At 36.4% G+C, this 11715-nt stretch overlaps 1 protein-coding gene and 1 pseudogene across 1 annotated transcript; one reads left to right on the plus strand and one right to left on the minus strand.

The window, feature by feature from the left end:
• Positions 1-1724: 1724 nt before the first annotated feature.
• LOC131503615 (small integral membrane protein 15-like) lies at positions 1725-3177 on the minus strand. Its single transcript, XM_058715090.1, has one exon. It carries the CDS (start codon positions 2769-2771, stop codon positions 2547-2549), a length of 225 nt encoding a protein of 74 aa, XP_058571073.1. The 5' UTR covers positions 2772-3177; the 3' UTR covers positions 1725-2546.
• A 2936-nt stretch (positions 3178-6113) lies between these two features.
• LOC131503614 (acyl-CoA-binding protein-like) lies at positions 6114-6371 on the plus strand (annotated as a pseudogene).
• Positions 6372-11715: the final 5344 nt, after the last annotated feature.

The following is an 11715-nucleotide window of genomic DNA, read 5'->3' on the forward strand; positions in this document are numbered from 1 at the left end:
TGTATGGAAACCAATTTGACAATAAATTATATATAAAAAATTAATAATTTGTGCAATTTATAAATAAACAGTGTAAAGTACTATTCTATATAATTTACAACCATGAGTTCATTTAATCTTCATAACAACCCGACGGGGAAACCAATGCAAAAGTTAAGTTTGTTTCTAAGAGTCACATATCTAATAAATGGACGATGCAGAATTGAAACTCAGGCAGCTGAGTCCTGAATCCGAGAAACTAAAGGCTTAAGCAATCCAAAACAAACAAACCAACCAACCAACAAAGAAAAAAAAAAACAGTAAACCACAGGTCTGGTTAATATATTTCTTTTTTTTATATAAAAAAGTATCAAATTTATTTCAATATCTAGTTCCATTTTTAAACTAAAGCTGGTGGACAATTTTTTGTAATTTAAAATTTATTATCAGAGGGGAGGAAAACATTAATAAGCTATCATATACTGACAGCAAATAAAATTACTGGACTATGCATTTGTAAAAGCCTGTTTAATAGTAAAAAGTTCCAGTTACCTACTTAACTAAAGGAAAGATCCTTTAGCTCTTTATTTCTAATTTTTTTTATTTATTTTTATTTTTTTTATTTTTTAAAATTTCTTTTTTCAACGTTTTTTATTTATTTTTGGGATAGAGAGAGACAGAGCATGAACGGGGAAGGGGCAGAGAGAGAGGGAGACACAGAATCGGAAACAGGCTCCAGGCTCTGAGCCATCAGCCCAGAGCCTGACGCGGGGCTCGAACTCACGGACCGCGAGATCGTGACCTGGCTGAAGTCGGACGCTTAACCGACTGCGCCACCCAGGCGCCCCTCTTTATTTCTAATTTTAACACATATCTCATTTTGACATAATTTACCTTTTTCATCCAATTACTGGTATGATGACCAAAATTTTTCCAAATGTTAAACCTTTCTTTACCACTTATGAGTTACGACTTAACTATTACTTTTTAAGAATTCCTTAAAAGAAATTTGAAATTTTAATTTTCACCATGAACCTGTTTCATCAGAAAGCAGAATATCACTACTAGGTAAGTTAAAACAAAGAATGGAATTAAAACACAAAAATGGCATCTATATAATGAGCAAATTATCTTTTTTTTTTTTAATATATGAAATTTACTGTCAAATTGGTTTCCATACAACACCCAGTGCTCATCCCAAAAGGTGCCCTCCTCAATACCCATCACCCACCCTGCCCTCCCTCCCACCCCCCATCAGCCCTCAGTTTGTTCTCAGTTTTTAACAGTCTCTTATGCTTTGGCTCTCTCCCACTCTAACCTCTTTTTTTTTTTTTTTTTTTCTTTCCTTCCCCTCCCCCATGGGTTTCTGTTACGTTTCTCAGGATCCACATAAGAGTGAAACCATATGGTATCTGTCTTTCTCTGTATGGCTTATTTCACTTAGCATCACACTCTCCAGTTCCATCCACGTTGCTACAAAAGGCCTATTTCATTTTTTCTCATTGCCACGTAGTATTCCATTGTGTATATGAACCACAATTTCTTTATCCATTCATCAGTTGATGGACATTTAGGCTCTTTCCATAATTTGGCTATTGTTGAGAGTGCTGCTATAAACATTGGGGTACAAGTGCCCCTATGCATCAGTACTCCTGTATCCCTTGGATAAATTCCTAGCAGTGCTATTGCTGGGTCATAGGGTAGGTCTATTTTTAATTTTCTGAGGAACCTCCACACTGATGAGCAAATTATCTGATAAGACATTTTAACTACTTCACATTTCTACTTAGCACAAGAAAGAGTAAACTGGTTCCAAGGTAACACAAGGTTTGGCATTTTTACTGCAAGCTTTAAATCATAGTGTTATTCTACTCAACAAGACATCTCTAAAAAAATTGCAGTGTTCATAAGTACAAAAACTGTTATATCTGGTAGGTGGTATTCTATATAGTCAATAAGAGAATTCTTTATAAAATTAGATTTTAAAAAATGCAGAATGTCTGATAATTATCTCAAAGGTTAAAATGAGAAAATGCAGAACACAAAAAGTCATTAGTTAATATGTGGCTTTGAGAAAGCCAGAAATGATTCCATTCCAAGAAATAAGCAATAATGATAAAAGATATAATTAATATACTATATGCCTTTTAAGCCAAAGCACACTTTTCACCTCAGGACAGTTTTGATTTTTACATTCTTAACTCCTTTCATCCAGAAAGGGCCCCATTCTAAGCCATTATTTGAAAAGAATTCATAATGTATAGTCATTTCTCTCCACAGGATGTTTTTGTTTCAGTACATAAGCTGCAAAATGGCAAATGACTAAGTCAGTTATAAAGAATTTATAGAATAAATGCCAATTTACAATAACTGTCAACAGACTTCTACACCAAAGCCTAAAAGTTGCAGTAGTAGAGGTCACAGCTAACATGATCCTTCCATGTACTCAGACTTCATTGACTACAAATTACTGTCATAAAAATCAGAAAAGAAACCTCAGTGGGTCCTTCCAGAGCTGCTTAATTTTCCAAGTGATTTTTCTCTGGTTATAGAGCCTGTTCATTCCTTCAATCCTTCTTTAGTCGTTTAGCTCTTGCAATATTTTCTTGACGTTTTTGTTTCTTCTTTTGTTCCTTTTCCCTGGCTTCAATCATCTTGGCCAATTTCCAGGACAGTATAGCACTTGCTAGAAACAATGGAGTAAAGGCCAAAATAACCGTTGTAAGGAAGCCATATGGGTCCTTTGCAGCCCATTCCACAACATACTCAGCCCAAGCCTTTATATCAAACATCTTGGTAGCGTCTTATGCTTGAGTAGTTATTTCCAACTCTGTCCTGCGATTATTAGTGAGCCAATCACAATTTCAGATGACCCTTGCTTGTCTTCTTCTTCTTTAGCTCTACCATATACTTGTGAGAGAAGATTTAAATTCTATATACTCCAGGTCGGAAGCCCGGTTCATAAATTTCTGTATAGCTCTTGGCTTTACAGCAGGACAAATACGGGCATGGATTTGAGGTGTGATTAATGTGAGTGTATATATGTTCCTTAACTTCGTTTCAGAATATTCAACTTACCAAGTGATAGTCTATGTATGGATTTCACTAATATGAAAGAGTTCAAAGAGTTAAACACAAAGGTGTACAGCATAGTCTGATATAAAGCAGCAGAGGCAACAGTTGAGAAGAATCAAAACTTTCATTTAAAAAAATGTTTATTTATCTATTTATTTATTTATTTTTTTGAGAGATTGAGAGAGAGACAGAGAGCAAGCAGGGGAGGGGCAGAAAGAGAGGGAGATACAGAATCCAAAGCAGGCTCCAGGCTCCGAGCTGTCAGCACAGAGCCCAATATGGGACTCAAACCCACCAACTGTGAGATCATGACCTGAGATGAAGTCAGATGCTTAACCGACTGAGCCATCCATGTGCCCCAAGAAGACTCAAAACTTTAAAACAAGTAGTCCCAGGCTCAGCCAAGAGTAGAGAACAGTGTTTCCTTTTTTTACCCCCATGAAAAAGTAGTCACTTGCTCTTTCTCCAACAGACGGACGATAGATAGATGGCCAGGTAGAAGATAAACAGATAACACACAGATGACCCTTACTTCCTCATGCCACCCAGATTTCTCTTCTGTTCTTTTTCTCTCCCCCAAATGGGATAACTTCAAGCCTGAGTTCATGAATGTCTCTCTGGATACCTGCAGTGTCCGAAATAGTAGCCATGAACCACAAGTGGTCACATAAATTAATTAAAATAAGCAAGTTAAAAATTGAGTTCCTCAGTCCATTCACTACATGTGGCTAGTAGCCACTGACAGCACAGATATGGGAGCTGCTCACCACCATAAAAACTTCTGCTCTAGAGAAAGACGGGAGCCACTGTCAGTTCTGTCCCCTGAAAGTGGTACTGACGCATCTTTTCTGATTTACTCTATTTTTGTGTCATCACAGAGCTACACAATTAAGTTTAAGAAACCATCTACTATAAACATTGAAATTATTTGGCAACATTTACTTTATCAGACATTTCGTTCAGTCTGCCAACATTCCCTGATCAAAATCATTGGCAAGATTCCGTGGATTTTTTTTTGCCTTGCATGACATCCTTCCAAGTAGCTAGAAGTAGAGAGTTTAATATATATACTTCTTTTAATCAAAGAAAATACAACGCATAGCTTATTGTTGTCTTTGCCTAAAAGTTTCATCTAACGTCATGCATTATTAGGAAAACATCACCTTTACCATTTTGTCTATCCTGATATTGCTCGCCTCACCTTGTCTCTCAGAATTGTATCCAAATGCATCAAACAATTTCTGTATTTAATTTCCATAATATTATATCCTTAGTAGACTGGCAACAATTAAGCCACTGAGTCAGCAACTAATAAAATTTAGACATGATCATTTTTCCATAAATATGGGAAGAGTTCCTCCATAATCTCTTTTGCTAAAGTAAAGTGAGTTATAATATCTGTTAATATTTTCCTCCATCAGATACTTACTTATCACTTACTATATGCCTGATAATGTATTAAATGTGCCCTCAAACTTCTTACAATACAATTAAGCTAAAATTACTAAAATAAAAAAGTGGTATCTGTTGCCCTTTGAGTTCCCATAGGATGAAGATGCCTGCCTAAATTCAAATCTCTGCTCACTTTCTCCAAAAACCACACAGATACAAAAAGGGAGCAAATAAAACCATCCATCATCCATGCTTACAGAATAACTGGGAGACAAAGATTGTGACAAATTGCAACTTATATGTAAGTAGGGTAGAAGCATCCAAAGCTTCTTAGAGTGGAGAACCACTCTAAGGCTGGGGCCACAGCAAAAACAAGGAGGCGGGAGTGGGATACAGAAGCAACAGAATCCACCAAGATATAACATCACTTTCAGAAGAAGAAAGTTCCAGCAGGCCTGGAAAAATGCCAGAACAGAGATAAGACCTGCTGGATCAGAGCACTGGCTCCGAGAGAACCGAAGACAAGGGGCAGAAAAATGCACAGGAGCGGATGCAGCAGTCCTGGAAGAGGTATGGCCTCTGGGGGACGGGAGGGCACTTGGCCCCCCGGGGGCATCCCTTGGAGGCCAGGTGGTAAAGAGAAAGTAGCAACAAGTGTTCAAATTAAGGAAAACTAAGAAACCAAAGAGAATCAGGACGAGAAGACACACCAACTTGCTTCTCTGTGGAGAGAAAATTGTACTTTCGGTCCAACAGAATAAGGCATTCTCGAACCAGAAATGTTAGTGAACCGCTCAAATCTCTCACCTCTGCACAGGGAATCAAGGTGATACAAAGTAACTTTAAACCTGTAACAGTCCAGAGAACACAGCCCTCATGAGCCTTCCCTTAGGAATCTACTAGAGGGTGAGCTTCATCCAGTCAGATATGAGTTGAGAAACTTCAGCAAAAAGACCTTTGGTGAGCACTGAAGATATTCAACATCTATACCTAATTGCAGATTTAGGACTACAATAAAGGTGGGGGAAAAGATTAAAGATAGAATATACCTGTTATATATTCTGCCAGAATTTAAAAATGTAACTAAAGACATGGGAGGAGAAAAAAAGGGGAAAAAAAGGAAAAAAAATGAAACACATTTTACTGTGTTTACACAGTTTTACTATGTTTACATTTACTGAATACTGAATAGTGAAAAGAGGATATTGTTTTAAGCTGACAAATCAGTTAGCGGAAGCCTAAAAAAGGAATTAAAGGGACTAAGGTAATAAACGTAATCATTAGGAAAAAAAAAGAAATGTTCCTAAACCAAATTAAATACTCTGTCTACCCCAGACCCCTGAAAAAAGAAAGGCAAGGAAACAGACCACATGGTGAAACACAGTATCTATAACAATATATACAGTACATATAAAAAAATAATAAGAGTTGATTATTGATGTGACCAAACATCTTAGTCACATTAATATATATAAATAAGCTTGATTTACTTGTTGAAGAGATTTTCAGATTGACCTACAAAGTAAAGCCCAACTCTATGCTACATACCATCAACATACTTAAAGAGGTTCAGGAATGTTAAAAATAAAGAGTTGGACAGAGTTTTATCAGGCAAATATAAGTAATAAAAATGCAGGGTGCCCTAGGATCCTTGCAACCCCGCTGGCATGTCTCAGGCTGACTTTGACAAAGCTGGTGAGGATGCTAAACACCCCAAGACCAAGTCAGCAGATAATGCGATGATGTTCCCCTACAGCCGCTACACACAAACAACTGCAGATGACACAAACAGCGTGGCCTGGGCTGTCGGATCTCAAAGGCAAGGCCAGGTGGGATGCCTGGAATCAGCTAAAAGGGACTTCCAAGGAAGATGCCATTAAAGCATCAACAAAGTAGAAGATCTAAAGAAAAAATATGGAATATAAGCGACTGGATTTGGCTGCCAGCAGTGCATTTCATTTAAACTAATACAATGCCTTGTTTTTCTACTACTGCAGATGACATGAACTAATGAAAATAACCAGTTAACCTAGATCCTGAAGACTGTACAGAATATGGCTCTAACAGAGTAGAGCTGAAATGGTTATTGACCTTTGCTGAGTAGTTTTTATCTATAGATCTAAGGTGCATCTGTTTCAGTAAGTAAAAAAAACACTTTTTTTAATAAAAATAAATTAATGCAGGGTTGATATCTTGATATTGGACCAAGTATAAATCATCACAAAAACCATTAAATGAAACAAGGAAAGACATGTTAAAATGATAAAGGTCATGCTTCATAACAAAGATAGTATTTTTAAATAGCCATAAACACTACCACCACATTTATAAAACAGAAAGTCCGGGAAATGCCAGGAGAGACAGTCAGAAACAAAATAATAATAGAAGACTTTAATGTATCAATCCCAGACCAAGAAAATCAAGTGAATAAAAATAAAGGAAGGATATAAAACACTTTTCACACCATGAATAAGGGTGATCTTATGAAGCTATATTGAATTTTACCACCAATAACAATTTACATACCTTTTTCTCAAAGGCATATGGAAGATTCACATAAATTAATCATGTTATATCACATAGAAAACCTCATTTTCATAATACAGACATAATTCAAATGACATTCTCTGATTAGAGTATAATATTAATAGAAATTAATAACAACATTTCTAAAGTGTCTTTTCTAGCTGAAAATGTAAAACTTGCTACTGAACAACTCTGGTAAAGGAAAAATGCTAAATTAAGTTTCAGAATTTCTTTTAAAAATAATGATAATAAAAACAGAATGTATGGGATATGATTAAAGCTGCGACTAAAGAGGAATTCATAGCCTTAAACACTTACATCAATAAAAATAAAGAATGAAAAGAAATGAATTAAAATCCCAACCTGAAGTCCTTGGGAAAAACAAAGACACAAACGTTGTAAAGCACAAGAAAGGAAATGGTAAAAATAAAGCAGAAATTAACTATCAGAAAAATATGAGAATTAATAAGTTAAAATGCTGTTTCTTAGGAGTGGAAATCACTTGGTAACTTATTTAGGGATAAAAAGCAGAGGCGGGGAGGCATGCCTGGGTAGCACAGTCGTTTAAGCGGTTAAGCATCCGACTCTTGATCTCGGTCCAGGTCATGATCTCACAGTTTGTGAGTTCAAGCCCTGCATCAGGCTCATGGTGCAGAGCCTGCTTGGGATTCTGCCTCTCCCTCTGTCTGCCTTTCCCCTGCTTGTGCTCTCTCTCTCTCAAAATAAATAAATAAACTTAAAAAAAAATTTTTTTAAAGGGTGGGGGGGAAGCATAATACACACAATAACAAATAATCACTGAAAGAGAAGTAGTTAAAACACTAAAGAGACTATTTTGTACAGTTCTATGCAAATAATACAGAGATGAAATAGTCATTTCCCAGTAAGTTTAATTGATCAAAATTGATCCCATTAAATATAGGTGGCTTAGGTACACTAACTTCCATGGGAAAAAAAAAATTAGAAAAAATTATAAAAACCCCACCTCCTTATAAAGGCCTCAGGCCCAAATGGCTTCACAGGAGAGTTCTACCAAACCTACAAATACCAGATAATTCTAATTATGCTTAAATTCTTCCAGAACATAGAAAAAGAAAGAATACTTCCAAACTTTTTTTTTTTTTTTTAATAAAGCAAGTAGAACAGGGCTAATTAAGCGTAATGAAGATACCAGAAAATCATAGTTGAATTGCTTACCACTACAAACATAAGACATTAGACATCGTTCGTTCCCAGCCCCAAGGCTTGGGAAGGGATTAGTAATGGAGAGCCCTGAGGTCAGCTGCCCACAAGCACTAGGTATCTACACTGCCCTTGTTTGCCCTGCTGGGGATACCTGAACCAGGTGTCAGTTGCTGCAGGCACAGGGCCAGCCTGGCATTGCAAATTCCAAAGGAAATGAAGGGAGAAGATTTTTTTTTTAAATGTGTTATTTATTTTTGAGAGAGAGAGACACACACACAGAGCGTGAGTGGAGGAGGGGCAGAGAGAGAGAGGGAGACACAGAATCCGAAGCAGGCTCCAGGCTGTGAGCTGTCAGCACAGAGCCCAATGCAGGGCTCAAACCCCTGAACTGTGAGATCATGACCTGAGCTGGAGCCAGACGCTTAACTGACTGAGCCACCCAGACTCCCCAAGGGAGAAGTTCTTACTTTAGCCTCCTACAACCAGGCTGAGCTGCCTCCTGCCCCAGGCCAGTGCTACAGTTCCACATGGGTTCAAACCACTCTCTCTCCCTCATCCCTCAACTCAGGGGTTTCTCATGGTTTCCTCCATTTTTCCCTCCCTTGTTCCTCTGGGGTGGGTTTGAGAAGGGGGAGGGGAAAAGCCAGTAGTCCTACTAGGTCCACCTCTTGGGCGGAACTGAGCTCCAGCAGAGAAAGGACATTTGATGGGTTTGACTAAAACTCAGAATTCTTGAAAGGATGTGCTGGAAGATAAAGCTAGCAAGTAATTTCAAAATTATGAAGGCAGCGAATGATCTGATTTGGGCTCTAAACTAGATTTGGTAGATCCCTGAATGTTTTCCAGCAAAGGAAGACTTATTAAAACAGTGTTATAGAAAGATCAATCCAGTGATAACCATTTAGGGGGATGTTGCAGTATCTAGAGTCCCATCCTAGTCAAAGTACAGGCCCCAAGCCAACAGCATCGGCCTCACCGGCATCACCAGGAACTTGTTACATTGCAGACTCCCAGAACTATGGAGTCAGAGTCTGCGTTTTAATAAAATCTTCAGGAAATTTATGTGTACATTAAAGTATGAGAAGCAGTGCCTTAGGCATCATAAAATACCAGCTGAAAAAAAGAAGAGTTGGATGCAGGAAAAATTGCATTTAAAAGATATGGGTAAGGTTAGAGAAGACAGTAAGGTTTCAAGATTTGGTCTCAGGGAGTGTATGAGACCTGGCCCCAAGAACAAATTCATAATGACGTTGACTGCTTAATGGCTTACAGCTGCATCACCACCAATTTTCAAAATAATCTAAATTGTTAAATCATAGTAATATTTCAATTTGGAAAAAAATCATTAGAAATCCTGCTATTACTCTTTTGACTCTCGAAGATTTTACATGGCTTATGTTTTTAATGAAACTATCCATCTGATTTTCCATTTTCTTTCTTACAGTGTGGTAGATTTAGAGTCTTTCCCCAAAGTTCCCTTTGTCACTAACCTGGGCATTTTTCCAAGCCCAAAGATAGTAGTGAAAATTATAGGCTCTTCCTACATACTTTTCTTTTTTAAGCAACTGGAACTGGGTTCCATATTAGCAAGCCTCAATCTTTCCCTATTTGTAGAGGTTTTTTTTTAACATCTCCTTTTTTTTTTAAGCACCTTCACAGTCCTGATCAAAACACAGAAGACTTCTTCAAAAGGAGCTAAATTCATTAGTGTGCAATTAAGGGAGTTAGTTTATATGGTTTATATAATTTCTTACTGAACATGCATGCAGCTTTGTAAATATCATGATAGAGAAATTTGAAAGCATCTTAAACAGTCAAGTGCTGAAAGAGCTACTCATTAATACAGAATGTCAATTTAGTTAATATAATATAAATAATATAGAAATAACAATATAGAAATAGAAATCATAGTCAAGATAAAATCTGAGTCCCTCTGTGAAATATGAATGTACCACATCACCCACAGCATGTTTTACCTCTCTGTTAAAGTTAAAATTAAGAAAATGCAGTTGTCTTCAGTAACAATCTGGCTCATTAAAAGACTAATATGTCTTTTAATAATAAAATAAAAATAAAAGTATTAAAAATAAAAGTAGTCTTCATTATTGGAATATATCACATATACAAATATAAGCAAAGAAGCATATCACCTTCAGATTAGCAATAATTTAAAAAAAAGTCTCAGTGCTGACAAGGATGCAACAAAATAGATACTATTTACATCAAAGCTGGGAGTCTAAATTACCACAAACATTTTAGAAAGAAATAAAAAATTATCTGTTAAAATGAAAATGTCACGTACTTTTGACCCAGGAATCCTATTTTACTTTTAATATAGCTAACAAAAAAAAAAAAAAAGCATCATTGTAGTGGTATTTCTATAGTGATGTTTATTGTAGTAGTATTTATAGTGATAAAAATAAAAACTGAACAATCAGCCCTCTGATACCCTCTCAATCTGAATAGATACCAGCCCTCCAGCTGTAAACATCTGTTGGAAACTGATAAATATCAGCTGTTTTTAAAGTTTAAATATGTTGACTCATTATATCTTTAAAAGAGTTCAAATATTTTACGTGAAAATGTTACACTACGTGGAATCTAATATCCCACTAATGAATTTACCTTTGACAAACGATTCGGTTGTCCCTAAGAGCCTAGCTGCTAATGGATATGGCATAATATTTATGTGACAAAAAATAATACTAACAGTAGAATTTAACTGATTTACAAAACAAACTGTTTTCACATACAGAACAAGAAATATATACATCTACTCTACAGATATTTATTAAATGCCTCCTACTTCCCAGATACTCCCCTACATTCTGAGCATGCTGCAAAACAGATTTGATGCTGGCTTTCAAGGAGCTCATGATCATGAGCAAGACAGACATCAATCAAATAAACAAACAGGTATGTACACAATTAGAAATTGTGAACAGGATGCTATGAAAGAAAATAATAAGGAGGGGTTTCATTCTATAGATTAGGAAGTTGGGAATGTGCACTCTGGGAAAATGACATTTCATCTATTAGGGTTGAGAAGTCAGCCTTACAAAAGTAGGGAACAAGTCCTCCAGGCAAGTCAAGAAGTCTCTTATTTATTTATGAGACTGGCTTATTTTTTTAAAAATGAATCACAATGTCTAATTGGTACTTCATTAAAGCTCAATATTTACTTATTGAATCCAACCATGTATGCATGCTATTCCATCTCTCTTAGCAAAGGGCTATGTGTTGAATTTTGGCACAATGGGGCACGTGAGAAAAGCTAAAATATTTTGAAAGTGAGTACCACATATTTATTTGCAACTAACACACCGATTATAAAAGGCCTAAGGCATACATACAAAAATTGACATAATTAAACATATATGCAATTAACCCTTTATAGAGCTGTGTTTTTATGGCTCCTGTCTCTTCTTTCTACGTGTCCATAATAGTCATAGTTCAAAACCTTACTCTCCATATCATCTCTAACTACATGGAATGATTTCCATCTGGGAGAAAGACTTGTGAGGGGTCATAGAGGTCTGAATCAGAATGAGTGAGGAT

The sequence above is a fragment of the Neofelis nebulosa genome, chromosome 2 (genome assembly GCF_028018385.1).
Source record: "Neofelis nebulosa isolate mNeoNeb1 chromosome 2, mNeoNeb1.pri, whole genome shotgun sequence".
Classification (NCBI taxonomy): Eukaryota; Metazoa; Chordata; class Mammalia; order Carnivora; family Felidae; genus Neofelis; species Neofelis nebulosa.